Here is a 16,684-nt window from a genome sequence, read left to right as displayed (position 1 = left end):
CCACCCTTTATACAAAACTCACGGACACACATGAAGGCACCACACAAAGGAAAAAACAAAAAAACAAAACAGACAACGTCGGCGCCTCCTTTTATACGACGTGCCGCTGTATTTTACTCCACCTCAGCCACTGCGCCGCGCCAAAACGGGGCACAGAAGGCAATGCCGTCCAAACTCACACCAAAGAGAGTTAACAAAATAAAATTGGTATCCCCAACCTCGCGATGGGAGTACATTACAACTCTACTAGCTTCACGCATGGTTTATCATTTCTGCCACACAGTAGAGCGCGCACACAAACACACACACTTTCTATGATGTCACGGTATCCCCCATGACGGGTACATTTGCGGAATGCGAGAGTATTTGCATTGCACTCAGTGACGCCCACTCCACTGTAATTTATTGCCTTTTCTCTTTATTTTTTCTAAAAATTTACTTTTCCTTTGAGACCCAACTTACTCAAAGTGAGCCCCCTGCAGAAACACCGCGCCGCACAATTGCGACCCTCTTTGATACACACATATGAATAATAATAATAAACAAAGACGCAACGGCTAATGCGCAAATATGCACGACAGGCACCTACTGAGTTACAGATGCCAACCACTCAGATGCGCCTGACGACCACACGTCTCTTTTCCACTGCTTTGGTGGAAGCAACAACTGTCGAGGAATTACCGCCCTCAGCGCTTCTGTTGTTCAGCGCCGACTCCGACGTGTTACGGAGTTGCGAGCCCCCGACGCCCTCTACTACACACGCACTGGCACCGCCTATGCCGGCGGTGCCTCCAATAAGCTGCGGACCACTTTCTCTGCTTTTGTCGGAAGGCAACGACCGAGTGCCCTTCGGTGGCCTGCCACCCTTCATGGCGTGCACTTTAGTCATCATCTCCGCCTTCCGTCTGTAGGCGTCATAATCCTCAAGAAGAAGCCGAGCCGCCTCCTCGTTCAGCGCGCTCTCTGCGTTTGGCTCAATCAGGAGGCAGCGGATCACCATGATCACATGACGTAGCCCAAGACTCGGATTCCAGTCCCGCTTAAGCACGTTCACGCAAATGTCTCCCTTCTCCGCCACATTGGGGTGAAAAATCTTTGTGCGGAAGGCCCCACGCGGGGGCACCTCCGGGTACCCCTTCTCAAAGTACAGCGCGACGTGAAAGACGCCGCCGGCAAACGGGGTTCCCTCCGGCCCTGTGATGTCAAAAAACAACTCGTTCAGGTTGTCGGACTTGTGAATGCGCACGCCATCGGTGGGGTTCATCTCAATGTCTTGGATCTGGCGCATAATGAGGCGCATCGTGGTGGCGGTGATGGACATTTGGAGTTGTAAGCCACACACACACACACACACAGTGAGAGATAGATGGAAACCGACACGTACGGCCAAAAACAAAAGGATAGCTCTTTTCTGTTGCGGTTACTACTTCGGTCGTTACACCCAGAGAAGTCGGTCCTTTTTTGCTTCCTTTCTACCCACACGTAGCTTCACCAGCGAGAGATGACTGACAAGGCGGTGCGCAAAGCAACACGCAACACACAAGGGGGAGAAAAGACCAACGTGAACACTTGGAGGCCGTGTGGGGGTCCTGACGACTCCCCAAAAATAAAAGCTGCTGCCGTGCCAACTCCGTGCGCCTACGGCATCCACGAGAAGGAAGTGAGGCAACCCAGCAGCAGCAACAACAACAAAAAAAAGTCCAGGCATATTCATGCTTTTTTCATATATATTATATTTCTTTTCAGGCCCCGCCTGTGTGTTTTCTCACCCTCAATCCCCACTCTACCTGAAAGCGTTCATCGTTGACCATACTATTTACATCCGGAGCCGCGGCAAGAAGTGTGCTTGTATGCAGAAGCGATGATAAAAATAACGGCGGTGAAAAACCGCCGCCGATAAAATTCTGCTCCGCCTCAGACCCCCTCAAAAAAAAAAAAAAGATACAACAGCAACGACAAGGAAAACAAGTAAAGTGCGCAGCAAAGAAAAGCAAAAAGGGGGAAAAAACGGGGTGCAGAAAATGCAAGCAAAACATAACATAAAGGCAATGCAGTATCTGAGGCGATACTGGGGCTGAGATTAACAGGCCGCCAGCGGAAAACGTGATAACAAAAGGGTTGTGTTCCAACCCTCATTTCCAGTTTTTCAATTTTTATTCTCGTTCCTCCCAATCCAATTTTGCACCGTGCCACAGCGGCCAATGTTGGAGCGGTGGGCAACCTCTGCTAAGTAGGACAACCCTGCATCTTTGTCAGAAACAAAAATGTTGTCCGCTTTTCTTCGGGACGCTGCCCAACTGGCGCTAACGCAGCACACAAATAGGGAAGCAGATCGATCTGCCATTCACAGGCCTCCACAATTTCGATCTCACGTCTGTGGCAGCGCTCCGCCATAGCAAAAAGGGTAAAGGCAAGTTTCATACGTGCAACCGACTCCTCCTCCACGATGGTTTGGCGTCTGGGACCCTCCACAAAACCCACCAATGCTTCCCGCTGCATAATATAGGAAATGACAAGACGATCTCTTTCTTCCCACGTGCTCAAGTAGCGGCGTTCGTGTTGGTCATGTAGGTCAAGTTGCTTGAAACGGGTATAACCAGAGATTCGCCCACAGACGACCACTCTTGGCATTACTGCACCGTACAAGAGCGGAAATAATTCAACTTGCTCCTTCAAACAAATACTTGCAAACCCGTGAGCATACTGCGTACACAGCTGTAACTCCTCAATGAGGGCACGAAACAGGGCCTCTGTGGCAACAACTAGAGAGGCAAAGAGTTTCTGCTGAGCCGCCAGCCACCTGTGCGTGAGCTCACGCCGAGATTTCTCCTCTCGCCTCATGAGACAGTTTTGCTGTTCCAAGTGTCTTTGCTTACGCCCCCGGTAATACAAAATCCACTGCAGCAAGAGACGTTTTAGTGGCGCCAGCCCAATAACCAAGCAGCGGTGTTCAAAGACATAAAAATCCCATATTGGGGTTCGTTGGCAGACTTCTTCTTCTAAAATATAACGCCGACAGATTTCCTCCAATATAGCTGTTTCCTCGATGCCAGCCAACAACGCTGGATGAAGCGACCTAAGCGTGACGTCTGGCACCATTACAATGTCAAGCACTGCCTCTTGACGTTCCTCCGCAACGATTGCTTGACGACAGACACACTCATCACGTAGCAATATTGAGACATGTGTGGCAAAGTCACGGAGTCGAATTCGTTGAAACCCTGCTTGCGGCTCTAATGGGGGAGCCACAGCAAAGCGTTGCCCTCTTTCCGAAAAAACTGTTTCGGCGCCTACCGCCGTCGTAGCCAGCTGTTGCTGTTGTTGTGAGGGTGGCGGCAGCAAGACGTTCGGCAACCTAGTGTCCTGCCGCCACTCTATAGTGGCAAGTGGCGTGCTCCAACCACCTTTGCAAGGCTCTTCCGCGGGTGACAAAGAAGACCGCTGCTTTCTAGCTGGTGCATCCCATCCTTTGGGGTAGTTTATGTAACCGTCCCTCCGAAGACCGCCTTGTCCCAACGTGGCACGGCCAAACAGGTACTCCAGTTGCATCTGTGGGGAGGATGACCACAACGGGTGGTCTTCCTGGCGTACGACAGTACGGACGGAATACGTAGGGAGCTCCTGCTTTACTGTTAGTGGCTGTCCGTCACCCGACCTCGGCGCCACCAACTCCAAATTCAACCTGGACGACCGCCCTTTAACCACGCGGACGCCACTGTTTTGTGACAATGGGACAGTGGTAGAGGTGCTTGGTGTGTGGGCAACCGTCGGCTTGTCAGTATCGCTAGCAGACAATGCCAACGTGGAAAAGTGCCGACAGTTATGCGGCAGTGTCGCATAAGGAGACTCCGTGTCGCGCAGCCTGGAATTTGATTCAGACTCAATTATCGACCGGCGTTTAGGGTCTTCTGCATCCGCTTCCGCGTGCTGCTCCTCCTGCAACTGGGGCCACAAGGCTGCTGGACTTCGTTGTCCCTCTCCTCGTTTCATGCTCATTTTCACTGCAGCAGGCAAGGTGCGTCTTGGTCGTCCTGTTTTCTTTTCCTCTTTCCCCAACCCCCGCCCCGCCCCGCCCCGCCAGTTCCACTAAATCCTTGACGTCCACCCTGAGCTTCTTAGTGGTTGTGCACCCGCGGGAACAACGCAAAAACTAAAGAGTAACCAAGTAATAAAAACAATGGGAACGACGACATCACACACCCACACGAAGGACCAAACCCCACGTGAGAGGGAAGAGCAAAAAATGATGAGCTCGTCGCTGTTACAGGCGCAATTATGCGCTTAACGCGATATAAGGTATCCAAAGAGGCAAAAAGAAAACGCCCAAGGTGTGTATGCATGTGGTTACCTCTCACAACCTTCGCAGATGTCCAAGTAGCCTGCTCTCCCATGCCTAAGAATTCTATAACGGAACCACACCCTGGTTTCTGCAGAATTATGCCTGCACTTTTTTTTTTTTGGTTGTCGAACCAACAGACGCCATGGTTGCTTCATGCAAAGTAGGCTGAGGGGGCGTCTTTCTTTTCGTGAAGCAGCGAGTAGTTCAACCGACTCAGTTCCTCACTACCTGAAAGAAGGGCCTCTGTACGACTGAGCAGTTGCTGCAGCTCCCACTCCATCTTTTGCTCCCTATGCCACTCTGTTTCGTTGAGGTACTGCAGCTTCAACGCAGATGTCTCATCCACAACGGCTGTACGCGTCTCTGGAGAGAGGCGAGCAAAGCGGCGAAATTGTAGTGCGTGCGCCACGTAGCGATACATCGGATGGTGCGGAGCACAGTTCACGAGCCGCATTGAACACTGTGTGGCATCACGGAAGAGACATGTGGCCACCAATTTCTCCTCGCTATCGTCCACGCCTGGGATGAGAAAGAGAATCGTACGGTCGTCAAAATGGCACCGGATGGTGCCATTCGTCAGTGCCACAAAGGTTCCCACAGCGTCTATAGAGCTTGTCAGAAACACCACGTTGCCCTCCGCCGCGGCTACGGCAAGGGCGGGGTCGTTCGACACAAAACGCATCTGATTTCGTTGTTCGACGCTTTCCGCGGACGCCGTCGCCTCTGCGTTGGCAGCGAGGGTGCCTCCCCCAATGCTAACACCAGCTGTTCCCATAACGTGAATACCCGCAGCCACAGAGGCAATGTTGCCAAGCGTCTCCTGCTGTTGTGCCCGTAGTGACTTAAAATTTAGCTGGGAGAGTTGAATACACGAAGCCCCCACCTCTGGGAGGTAGCGACCGCGATGAAGCGCAGACAATGGCGCCTCTTCAAGAACGCCACTGAAGTACAGTGGTGCGGTGGCACTCCTTAAAGTCACCATACCCCCCGTATTTTCACTCGCCAGCACCGACAAGGCAGGGTTGTTGCTGCTGTTGTTATTGGCTACATTGTCCCCGTGCCTCGTCTCTCCACTCTCTTCACCCGGTTGCGTCTCCGTTCCTCCATTGCATCGCTGTGGAATGACAGGTGGAAGGCCAAGTTCGCCATCTGGACTCTGGTGGTACTGATGATAGGTTCCGTCACGGCGCCAGTGATGAACAACGTAACTCTGACCCTGAGGCTCAGCAACAACAGAACTCTCGTCCTCACGCACCATTGCGAGCACGGAGCCAGGGGCAGGACGTGGCACCCAACGCTCCGCAGGCGACGCGCTCACCCCACTATTGGCTACGGCAGGGGATTGGGCTGCCGCTGTAGCTGCGTTCCGTACAAATAGACACCAATACACGGCGTGTGGCACACGGCCCATCGGATCCGCGTCGTAGCGCCACACCACACGCTCGCTTGGGCCTCGTATAAGACGATTGCATGTTGCGTTTTGCATCTGCGAGATGGCAATGAGTGAGTCGACGTGTTCCCGCTTCATTTTTGAAAAGCGGCAGGGTTGCCGATTCTGCGCAGTGCAAGGTGTCGTGCGGTACAGCATGCGGCACTCGTCTGCATGTTGACCCTCTCCACGAGACGCATCCCCGTCCGCGCCTTCTACCACGCCCTTGGCTGCAGGATCCGCATCAAGCTGCAGTGCGATGTCTAACATTTCCGCCCACGGCTCCGGGGGGTCCAGCACGGGAAACGTTTGCTCCACCCACACATAATGAAATGACCGCACGCTTTCCAGGCTTCCTGTTGAAAAACCATGCATATCCACAGGGCGAACAAAAATGGAACGCGCCATATTGCGTTCTACCGCCCTAGCAGGCCAACGTACTGAAAATGTTACACGACCCCCGTGCAGCGTTAATGAGACACGACGGAGCGCACACCACAAGGTCGCGCGAGACCCGTGACGCTCAAACAGGTTTCGATCTGCCGCAATGACAAGGGAGTCAATTGGGCTGCTCTGACGCCACACTTCACAGGGGGTTGCGGTGAGGCCCGTGACAACGCGTGGTCGCGGGGAGTAGTAGTTGTAGATGTGCAGAGCCTCTCGCACCTTGGTTTCGTATTTGGAAAGAGTGAGGGGTGTAAAGAAGTAGTCCCCCTCACTTGCACTGTCCGCGATGTCCATGTCGCCCTTGTTGCGAGCGTCAATGTGGCCACTGCTGCCACGTACACCCTGCGGCCCCCGAAGTGCAGGCACCAGAGGAGGAAAGGCGACAAATGTTTGCATTTCGTCACAAAATGAAAGGACCGTGCCATCGCCGAAGACAAAGTCGGCTGAGTTGTCCGTCCATGCACATGCCCGAACGACACGATCGGCAACCGACACCTCGTTGTAAGCAGACACCACCGCTGACGTCAATCGAGACTGCGAAGGTAAGACGTCGTACGTAAAGTGCGGGGCCTGCAGCATCGGTACCTGGCAAGACATCTAATATGAGTGTTGCGGTGCCCAGAAAAGAACCGAAGGAAGGGGCGGAGGCATCAAAGTACCAAAAATAACAAGCAGAGAAGGTGTGCGCAAAGTCGAACACAGACACAAATGCAGCGACAGAAACAAAAGCACAGAGGGGCGGTGCCCCCCCCCCCCCCCGCATACACACACACACACACACACACACACACACAACGCGGTTGTCTCAGTTATTTTTCCCCCCTCACACCTCAGTGACTAGAGGAGACCATTGACATCGATACACGTAAAGAAAGGGATATAGAAAAGGGAGGAAAATGAAACAAATATATGGAGACACACAAAGTCACGCAAAAACCAAAAAAATAAAAATAATTTTTTTTAAAAAAACAGGCAAACTACAATAAAAAGAACAACAAAGCAGAATCCGCATACCACTTGTATTCACAGCGAGAGAGTGTCCACTAGACATCCATAGAACTCTATCCCTCCAAGCTCCATGTGATGCTTTCCCACAGCATCTGGACCTGCAAGTTCCAGTGCGATGTACCGAAACGCACATCTCAAGACAGAAGTGAAGTAATAAATATTCCTCATCTTGGAAAAGACCTCTTCCTCGTCAATGTTAAAAGTTGCCACGTTAAACGGCGAGGTCCCAAGTATGCCATTACGCCGTTGTTCATCCAACACAACCCATTGCATTTTGTCACGGCTACCAAGCAGGCGCCAGGAGCGTAGTGCTGCGTGCTCCGAGGCGTGTCCGTGACGGAGTGCGTAAGCGGTACATTCCACCCATCGCCTGTCCCCAAAGTCAATTTCTATTCGGGCATTCTCTTGTGAAGCTGTGCGGAAACAAGGCATATGCTGCCGTATTGAAGCTGCATTACGAGTCGGATTCCAAGCGTCGCACATGGATGAAAGCTGCCCAAGCAGAATCGGAGCGTTGCACTGGATGCGCACGGCATCACTCTCCACCGGGTTACAAAAGGACCTTGTATGGCCTGCAGTGGCGAGATAGTAAAGAATGCCGCTTGGCAATGCCATAGATGCACGTTTCTGCTCCACAGATGCGTCTTCCTTTCCGCCACTTTCCAACGGGAGATAAACGATGTTGTCCGTAATGGGAACAGTGAGCGCAGAGGGAAAAAAGGAAGGTGCCAGCTCACGCACACATGTCAAGTGGCGCTCGGCAACCACAGGGGAAGCCGTCACGATGTAACAGTGCATATCCGGCACGGCAAAAAAGTCAGATTGTTTAAGAAGATCCGCCAGGTGTCGTCGTGTAGCGGCACGTTCAACGACGTCCCGCCCTCGCTCTTCAAACTGCGGCTTTTCCGCCTCCAGCTGCTTTTCGCTGACTTCAAGGCTCTCCAGCAGCCCCTCGAGCTGGGCGCGTTGAAGGGCGCAGTCGTCCCGCACCATCTGGACGACCTCCTCCTCACGCTGACGAAGCTGCTGCACAAGCCTGTTCACATCCACGTGAAGCTGATGGGTCGTGTCGTCCTCCCGCACGTTCAGCAGCGCAAGATGATCCCGCACGGCCGCACGCAACTCACGCAGGTCGTCTAGACGCTTCTCCACCCGCTCCGTCATCTCCACTGCGTGGTACTTAATCTCTTGCCAAGCCCTCTCGTCAAGCACAGAAACGCGATCTCGCTGCATCACACACAATTTATTTTCAAGTTTTCCTCCTCAGCGGTCCACAGAGTTGGGTGCAACGTGTCGCCCCCACCCCCCCTGCCCCACCTGTGGCGTTCCTCCCTTCCTGTGATAGTAGCCTTCTCCTAGCCGTGTGCAACCCTCACGGCTGTGCAAGTCAGAGAACAGAACAAAAATGTGAAAGCAGACATCCACATATTAACAATGTACATCATATAAACAGATGCTTACGCAGTCAAGTAGAGACGAATATAAGACGTACCCAGACACTCACATGACATCTTCACATAAATGGGGGGATGGTAGAAACTTTATAAGTTTAAAATATGTAATTGTATATCTGGTGTTTGATGGGTTGAGAGAGAAGGGTACAGCGGCAGAAGTTTTCTCCTCTTATCTGCTACATTTGTCCTTATGTTTGTCGAGCATTTCTCCGTTTTCGTTTTTTTTTTATTAGTTTTCTTAATTATTATACTTCGTCTTGCTGTCGCTTGAATGATTTACCTCTTCAGGATTTAGTGGGCGGTGAGGACTGCACCGTGTAGCAACGCGCCCACCTCAAACTGGTAGTGGCGGTAGCGGAAGAAAAGTCATCAGCGGTCCAATAAAACCAAAAAAAAATAAATGATAATAATAATAATCATAATAATAATAAACACGCGGGAGTATTCTTCGCATTCCTTCGATTCAGGCGTTGAGGCGTGGCGCACACACAAAATCAGAAAGACGCAGATAAGCATCACCGGCGTGCCCCTTTTCATTCATTCCTTTGCTTTTCACTGACGCGTATCCCTCCCTTGTGGCAAGACGTGCCATGCGCGCGTGTGCCTCTGCTCATCTTTTTTTTCTTTTTTTTTTGTTGTTTGTCGTTGTTGCTATTGTGTGCAATTCGCCGCTGTTGCCGTGTGTGTGTTTTTATTCAGAGCTTTTCTCGTCGCTTTCCGCCACCAGCCGATTACGCAACCCCCCTCCTCCGCTTCACCGCCGCCCCGCCCTCAAGTGTGCTTTCCATCGCCCAAGTCAACCCCTGACTTCTGGCTTTGTTGCCGCCTCCATTCACCCCCCGTTCAGATCTCGCTTCTGTTGGCGCCGCTGCGTGCGTGCGTATTTACGGGTCAACAAAAGAAGAATAAGAGACCTCTCAGCAGTCAAGCGTAGGATTGCTACGGCAAATATTTTTTCTTTTCTATTTTTCCTTTGCTTGCACGGCGCTTACCGAGGTGGAACCTTTAGCGCCTTTATAAGCGTCGCCAGGAGATTGATATCGTCTTCTGAGAGTTCGTCCTTGAACTTTTTGATCGCATCCACGGAGGGTCGTGTGATGAGCGAGAACACCGAGTCTGTTTTATCAAACTGGCGATCGTACACCACGCCTGACTCGCCCGAGTTTATCTTCACCGCACACTCGTGCCCCATGCGGGCGATGGGGATGCTCTTATTGTCACGCTCAATGGTCATGACACGGCCGATCAGCAGTGGCGTCTCGCCCCGCATGATCGCGAGGGGAGTGCCGGGGTGAAGCTGCCCGCGCTCAACTTTCACTGGAAGAATGATTGGGTCCGACTTATGAATGGCATCATCAATGATTGTAAGCTGCACTGGGAAGACGGCAATGACACGGGCCCGTTCCTTTTCACGGCTCTCGTACTCAGCAACGTAGCGTGTAAACATGTCAAAGAGATGGTAAATAATTTTCGCCTCAAAGATGTCAATGTCGTTCTTCTTTGCAATCTCGCGTGCATCTTCAGAGACTTGCACATCAAATGCCAACACCACCGCGTAGCGCGGCGCCTTCCGCTTTATGGAGAGCAGTTGAACCATGTGACGTTTGTGTAGTGGACCGATAGAGGCACTCGCGACGGGAATCTTCATATCCTTTAAATACGCCAGCAATGCCTCCAACGAGCCAAGCGTCGAACTCTGCACTGTCACACCAATACCGTCAGGACTTAGCTGATCCGTAATCTTATTGGTATCCTTCATAACTTCATGCGCAATTTTATCCTTGTCATCGCCAGGATGTAGTACGAGTAAAGGGGTGCCTGGGATAACAAACTCCAACTCATTGGCGGCAATCTTAATGCCCATCGCTGCCTTCATTTCCTTGTGATGGATGTACTCTCCTCGCACCCGCAGTTCCCTTAAGGGCTGTGGAGTAAGCAAAGCTCGAATCTGCGTGAAAATAGGGCCATTTTGGCCACACAGGCATATTGTGTCACCTTCGTGCAGCACACCATTGATAAGGATTGCATCCACGGTCACACCGTACCCTGTGATAGGCTTCACCTCAAGTATGGTGCACTGTAGGTCATCCCTGTACGTCACCTTACCCTCCATAAACTGTTGTACAAGCTGAATTTCCAGGAGGAGGAGGTCCGAGATACCCTCACCACTCTTTGCGGAGGTGGGAACTATAGAAACCACCTTCCGCATGTCTTTGTTCCGGTAGTACAACTCCGAGTTGAGGCCCTCTGCCTGCATCTCCTGCTTCACCTGATTCACGCGCGTTTCAAACTCGCTGCGAACACTCTCCGACTGTTTAGAGAGTGTTTGTTCAATATCCATGTTTTCGTTTGCTTTCCAGGAGTAGAGTCGATCCACCTTGTTCAAGGCAATGATAAAGGGGCATTTTTTCTGACGCAAGAGACGAATGGACTCGCGGGTTTGGGGCTCCAGGCCATGCATAATGTCCACCACAAGGATGGCAATGTCACACAGGCTGCTACCGCGGCTTCGCAGGTTAGTAAAGGACTCGTGACCGGGCGTATCAATCACCAAGAGCCCTGGTACGTTCAAATCATGGTTGTATTTAGTGTTAATTTCCGCTGTTGCGCCAACAAGAGCCTCGCGTGGGAAGAATGTGGCACCAATCTGCTGCGTAATACCGCCCGCCTCGCCACCCTGCACATTTGTGGAGCGAATGCGGTCCAATAGGCTGGTTTTACCCGTATCCACATGACCAAGAACACAGCAGATGGGAGAGCGAAGGCTGGCGACACTCTCAAGCACGTGTTGTTTTGCACGTTCTGCTGCTGCCGCCTCTGCGCGGGTGCGGGCACGTTCCTCGCGCGCTTTTTTCTGGTGCTCAATTCGCTCAACGCGCACCAGACGAATACGCTCGTTTTCAGTGTGGCGTGCAGCGCGGCGGTCGTCGCGCTCCATCAGTGCCTCCCAGTCGTCCTCATCGACCTCCTCCTCGGACTCAGTTGCCACTGTTAACTCGCCATCATCCTCATCCTGCTCCGCTTCTTCGTCTGTTTCTTCTACCCCTGCTGCTGGAGACGCTTGCACGACTTCCTCCCGCTTCGGGGCTGCCACCTTTGGCCTTGGCATCGGCTTCCGCTTCGGCTTATCACGCTCCTGCCGCTGCTCCTCACGTATCTTGTCAACATCAGGGAGGATAAACCCCGCTGCCGCCATGCGCTCCAACGCCCCATTGTTCACGCCTTTTTTTGAATCCTTGCGGAGCTGGCGTTCCTCATCCTTGCGGCGCTGCTTCTCCTGGGCGCGTTCAGCCAACTCAAACTTCCGCTGCTCCTCCGCGAGTCGCTCTTCCTCACGCAATCGTCGTTCCTCCTCCTCAGCCTCCTTTAGCCTGCGCTCCTCCTCCTCCTTCTGCTTCTCCAGATGTTGCTTCAGCTTCGCCAGCATCGCGGCGGGGGGACCCTTGCGCGCGCCCCCCGCCTTTGGTGCAACCTTCGGCCCCTTTGGCGGCATCGCTCTTTAACCACACACGTAACGCACGGCGCAGGCGCGTCACGCCAAACCAAACCCCAGCCTGTCAACACGGACGCACAGCTTAACAAGATATCAGTCCCCCCAGACAGCCGCCCAAGAAACAAATATATATAACGCAAAGATACGAACAAGGTTCACCTTTCAGTTTTATTGTCTGAGTAGATTTATCTCGATTGATCCCGGTTAATGTCTCTGCAACTCCTCACACGCACTCTCTCTATCACTTGGCGTACAAGGCTGGAAAAGAGATTGCCCCGTCCGCAATATGTGCACTCCGTATGTGTTTCGCACACCTGCCTTGGCGCGTCCTCCTCACAAAATAAATCGAATAATTAGTCAAGCTAAAAGACAAACAAACAAAAAAACACGCAGACACGGCCAAAAACGACAAACAAGGAAAACTACCAATTGAATTTAAACAATCAAGCAAACAAAACAAAAACAAAAACAAAGGGTAAAGTAAACAAGAAGATCAACTACAAAATCAGGCTTAGGACGTACGTTTGTTTTAGCTTGTTTATTCCAACCTTGGATGTCTGTGTTTTCTGTTATCCTCTATATCTTAGACGACGGCGCTTCCTCCTGCCGTCTCGTGTGTCCACTGCAGGCCTCCGCCTTGCCTCCCTACTGTTGACACAATACCAGCACACACTATGACAGCTTGCTGAAGCCGTCACTGACCCTAACCCCTTTGTCGTCGTTGTTGTTTGATATCTTTTTCGTTTTATTGAACCTAAATCTAATCCCACTACAACACACTCCTGATGTGGAGAAAAAACAAATCGCTCAAGAGACTTCAGCTTGTGACGCCTGGTGCTGTCGGGACGTGAAAACGGCAAATAAGAAAAAGCGGGAATGAAAGAAAGCGCGTCTCTATAGACTCTGCCAAGGAGGAAAGCACAGAAACACGTTACAGGGCACCCCACCACCGCAGCAAAGCAAACGAACAAAAACAACGGCAATTAGAGAGTAAAGCAGACGAGGAAAAACGGCTCACACCCCGCCTCAAAATTGTACGTATTACGCATTCTTTTTTTTTTCTTTTTTCGTTCCAAAATAATAATAATAATAATGGAGATTTCGACATAAATTCGGCACCACCATCCTCCTTCCATCTTTGTGTGTGTGTGTTTGTCGTATACATGTAACATCACATGCCATACACAAATCATTACACACTGACACAGTCGCATATTTACATCTATCTATACGCATACACACACATATATATAAGTATATATAAGTATATAGGCAAATAGATGTAAATAACTCTGCGTATGCAAGGAAGCTTTCCCCATGCAATCGCCTCACCGTAGGACTCCGAACAACAGGCAGCAAAGACAAACACACACATACACACGTGCACGCATCTTTTTTTTTTTTTTTGTGTATGTGTGTGTTTGTGTTTTTCCTTCTGTTCTTTATGCTTGCTTCCCTTTGGCCCCTCTCCCTCGCTCCTTCCGTATCCTCACAACGCAACGGTGAAGAGCACAAAAATAATGCGAGTACAGTCCCGTGCGCTCTGAGCCAAAACAACGCGTTCACAGATACGGTGTACACATCAAAAATACAAATTGATGTTGTGCATCTGTGCATGCATGCAAATGAAGGCCACTGTTAAAATAAGCCTGCGAAGGCAATTCATTTCAAACCCTTCCACCGTTTCATCACCTTTCTCCTCCTCCTTTCTCTTTCTCTCTCTCCCTCTCCCTCTCCAGCGCAGGAAGAAGATGAAACACACACAAAAAAAGGAGCCTTTCACCTCTTGCACAACTAACACGCACACACATATTAAATAAAAATATATCTTCGTCGGTTATTACTACAGGCCTCAGTAGGCAGAGACGGCAGTCATGGTGTGCGCCATAAGCTCCTCCATTCCCTCCTCCAGCGCTTCGGCAAGCGTGTTTCCGTGCTCCCACAACTCGTCGGTGAGGGAGGCCACGTCAATACGTTCAGCTTGCTGTGGCAACGGGACAATCCACTCGTACTCCAGCCGCTCGCCCTCGTCGCCGGCCTTCGTGATGATAAGCGGGGTGCGTTTCGTCTCAACAAGCTGCAACGTAACCCCCGTCGCCGTGCGCATCGCCCATTTGCGAATGACACGCTCACAGCAGTACACGACATCCCCTAACTCTGGGGATAGCACAGACTGAACGGAGTCCCGTGTGCTGCGGAGAATGTCCGTCTCCAGATAGGCGTCGGACACCCGCTTCTTTACCGAGTGCCGTGCTCGCACAACATACCGCAGATCGGGCATTTTGCTACGAACGTAGTGTGAAACCAAAAAGCGATCCCACGGCTTGTTCAACATGGTGCACTTCAGCTGCCCGTTCAACTCACAATCAAAAAACTCATTCATGCGTCGGATGGTCACCTTGTAGCTCGTTGTAGGCTCTTGTACAAGTCGCATCCCGAGCTTGCTGGCAAGACTCTCCATGGCTGCCACATTTGATTCACTGGCAATGGCAAACCAGGCATACGGGTGCTGTGCATAGAGGTGCCGCTGAAGGGTCCAGAGTGGCATGACGTTGCGGTTTTGCTTCGCCACCTGACGGTAGTACAGCACCTTGCCGGCACCAATGTTCAACTCACCTGACATGTTCATATTCCAAACATTCATAAGGCACCACTCAAAGGCACTTCGAAAGTGCATCTTGTTCGCATCATTTGGATTCACGTCCACGGGTGTCAAGGCGGTTTTTACTTTGCTATGACCTGGGAGTTTACTGGGGTCGATGGACGCAATGCCCACATCGCTTGAGACATCGCTGTGCATAAGCTGAAAAGAGCGAGGGACAAGCGGGTCATACCGTTCACCCATGCGACCCGCACTTAACTCCATAAAGTCTAATTCCCGCCTGTCCTCAAAGCCAGGCTCAGCCCCCCAGTCACCGTACTCATCGGCCTCATCTAGTCCCTCCTCCGCCTTATCATAGTCTGTGACAACCACCGCGTGTGGGTTGTCCTCCTGCTGTACAGTCATGCTCGCCTGCTCAGCGGAAAGAATCTCTTCCACCTGCCGCACGAGTGCACTCTTTTTCGCACGTGGGTCAACATTTGCTACCTTGCAGTGTTCCTGCAGAAAAAAGGCAAGCTCAGGGACGGAGAGGGAAAAGAGGTTGCCTTCGTTCCAAAGGCCCCACACTGTGTTGTGTGTAACATGTGAAAAGTCGCCGCTAACTGCGGAGGTCGCCTGTAGTCGACTGCCAAACAGAAGTGCACTGAATTGCTGACGCAGAGCCACCGCGGACGAGCTCAGCACCTGATGACGAACGCGCAGCATAAATTCTTTTGGTTGCGGCGCAGTGTCGGTATGAACGGCCCTCGCCTCCTTGCACCCTCTCCCTCGACTTCCTGTGTCGCTTGTGCCGCTTACTTCTGTTTATCCTTTCCTCAGATCTTTTCTCGTTTTTCTTTGTGTATGTGTGTATGTGTGTGTGTGTGTGTCTTTGTCCGATCCCTCTCTCAGTTATTACTCAGTGCAGCCCCTGATGAAACAACAACAATGAAATAAAAAGATAAAAAAACAAAACAATAGTGTCCAACGCAAGAAAAAGAAAAAGCAAAACTACACATAGAGGCGCACGTCATGCATATGGTCCACAAAGTGACGGTAAATTTCCTCTCCACGCCTCGCACTAAAAGGGGAGCGCGTCAAAGGGCATAGACATATATAGATATATAGATAGACAAATCCGTCAAATATCAGGCGGAAAAATGGGACACGTGTGTGTATCCACACATTCAATACACGCATGTATATAAGATAATATGTGGAGATAACAAATGTACCTTTTGCCTTTGCTCTCACTACTCCTCTTTCCTTTTTATCGCCCATCTCGCAGCCAAGTCGCATCGCTTTGCGTGTAGATACGCGTTATTAATGTTTTTTTTTTGGTTTCACTCCTCTTCGTTTAGTGTTTGCACTCTAATAAGACGCCGATATTTTCTCAATCGACGTTCTTTCTTCATTACACACAGCCTCCCGGAGTCACCCATCGGAGGCGTCCGTGTGTGCGTGTGTGTGCCCCCCGCCCATACCTACATGCATCGTTTCATGCGGGCAGCTGCAGCACCGGCAAGTCTCCCTCCACCTCCCCTCACACCCACATACACGCACGCAAGAAAGACGTAAAACAAAACAAAAAATGATGCGCAGCCACTAACAAATTAACGGCACACAAAACAACACGCACACAAAATTGGAAAAAAAAAAAACAGTACAGCCAACGGAAAAAAGAAACACCGCCGACAACACTACGAACACTGGGCGGCACACAGACCCACTCACAGGCGCAGACACGCGGGGTGTGAGGGGGAGACACGCCAAGGCACCCCCCACCCCCACCCCCAGCGAAAAGCAAACGAGCACGAAGAGCTGGAAAAGCAGCCCCCCCCAATACACACGGACGCCACTAAGTGACAAATAAGAAGAGGGGGAGATACAAAAATTAAATAAAAATGGGGAAAGATGTTTCACCTTCCCTATC

At 51.3% G+C, this 16,684-nt stretch overlaps 6 protein-coding genes across 6 annotated transcripts, besides 11 other annotated features; all 6 read right to left on the bottom strand.

The window, feature by feature from the left end:
- Window positions 1–41: 41 nt before the first annotated feature.
- Window positions 42–77: a microsatellite.
- A 533-nt stretch (window positions 78–610) lies between these two features.
- Window positions 611–1,321, bottom strand: TraAM80_04215 (ubiquitin-conjugating enzyme; the record flags this gene model as incomplete). Its single annotated transcript, XM_029381150.1, has 1 exon — window positions 611–1,321. One exon carries the CDS (start codon window positions 1,319–1,321, stop codon window positions 611–613), a length of 711 nt encoding a protein of 236 aa, XP_029238957.1.
- Window positions 1,322–1,335: 14 nt separating this feature from the next.
- Window positions 1,336–1,355: a microsatellite.
- An 871-nt stretch (window positions 1,356–2,226) lies between these two features.
- On the bottom strand, window positions 2,227–3,990 carry TraAM80_04214 (uncharacterized protein; the record flags this gene model as incomplete). Its single annotated transcript, XM_029381149.1, has 1 exon — window positions 2,227–3,990. One exon carries the CDS (start codon window positions 3,988–3,990, stop codon window positions 2,227–2,229), a length of 1,764 nt encoding a protein of 587 aa, XP_029238956.1.
- Window positions 3,991–4,490: 500 nt separating this feature from the next.
- Window positions 4,491–6,812, bottom strand: TraAM80_04213 (uncharacterized protein; the record flags this gene model as incomplete). Its single annotated transcript, XM_029381148.1, has 1 exon — window positions 4,491–6,812. One exon carries the CDS (start codon window positions 6,810–6,812, stop codon window positions 4,491–4,493), a length of 2,322 nt encoding a protein of 773 aa, XP_029238955.1.
- A 166-nt stretch (window positions 6,813–6,978) lies between these two features.
- Window positions 6,979–7,009: a microsatellite.
- Window positions 7,010–7,238: 229 nt separating this feature from the next.
- Window positions 7,239–8,456, bottom strand: TraAM80_04212 (putative E3 ubiquitin-protein ligase HECTD1-like; the record flags this gene model as incomplete). The annotated part of the gene is made up of 1 exon (XM_029381147.1): window positions 7,239–8,456. The coding sequence occupies one exon, from the start codon at window positions 8,454–8,456 to the stop codon at window positions 7,239–7,241; it is 1,218 nt and encodes a 405-aa protein (XP_029238954.1).
- Window positions 8,457–9,066: 610 nt separating this feature from the next.
- Window positions 9,067–9,108: a microsatellite.
- Window positions 9,109–9,292: 184 nt separating this feature from the next.
- Window positions 9,293–9,335: a microsatellite.
- A 330-nt stretch (window positions 9,336–9,665) lies between these two features.
- Window positions 9,666–12,170, bottom strand: TraAM80_04211 (putative translation initiation factor IF-2; the record flags this gene model as incomplete). The annotated part of the gene is made up of 1 exon (XM_029381146.1): window positions 9,666–12,170. One exon carries the CDS (start codon window positions 12,168–12,170, stop codon window positions 9,666–9,668), a length of 2,505 nt encoding a protein of 834 aa, XP_029238953.1.
- A 358-nt stretch (window positions 12,171–12,528) lies between these two features.
- Window positions 12,529–12,643: a microsatellite.
- A 603-nt stretch (window positions 12,644–13,246) lies between these two features.
- Window positions 13,247–13,264: a microsatellite.
- A 118-nt stretch (window positions 13,265–13,382) lies between these two features.
- Window positions 13,383–13,459: a microsatellite.
- A 103-nt stretch (window positions 13,460–13,562) lies between these two features.
- Window positions 13,563–13,614: a sequence feature (A-rich).
- Window positions 13,615–13,864: 250 nt separating this feature from the next.
- Window positions 13,865–13,907: a sequence feature (GA-rich).
- A 115-nt stretch (window positions 13,908–14,022) lies between these two features.
- Window positions 14,023–15,477, bottom strand: TraAM80_04210 (mitochondrial guide RNA binding complex subunit 2; the record flags this gene model as incomplete). The annotated part of the gene is made up of 1 exon (XM_029381145.1): window positions 14,023–15,477. The coding sequence occupies one exon, from the start codon at window positions 15,475–15,477 to the stop codon at window positions 14,023–14,025; it is 1,455 nt and encodes a 484-aa protein (XP_029238952.1).
- A 133-nt stretch (window positions 15,478–15,610) lies between these two features.
- Window positions 15,611–15,647: a microsatellite.
- Window positions 15,648–16,684: the final 1,037 nt, after the last annotated feature.

The sequence above is a fragment of the Trypanosoma rangeli genome, assembly GCF_003719475.1.
Source record: "Trypanosoma rangeli strain AM80 chromosome Unknown Tra_15.4_contig_00120, whole genome shotgun sequence".
NCBI lineage: Eukaryota > Euglenozoa > Kinetoplastea > Trypanosomatida > Trypanosomatidae > Trypanosoma > Trypanosoma rangeli.
Note: the sequence above shows the minus strand (reverse complement) of the source record. Positions and strands in the feature narration are given on the sequence as shown.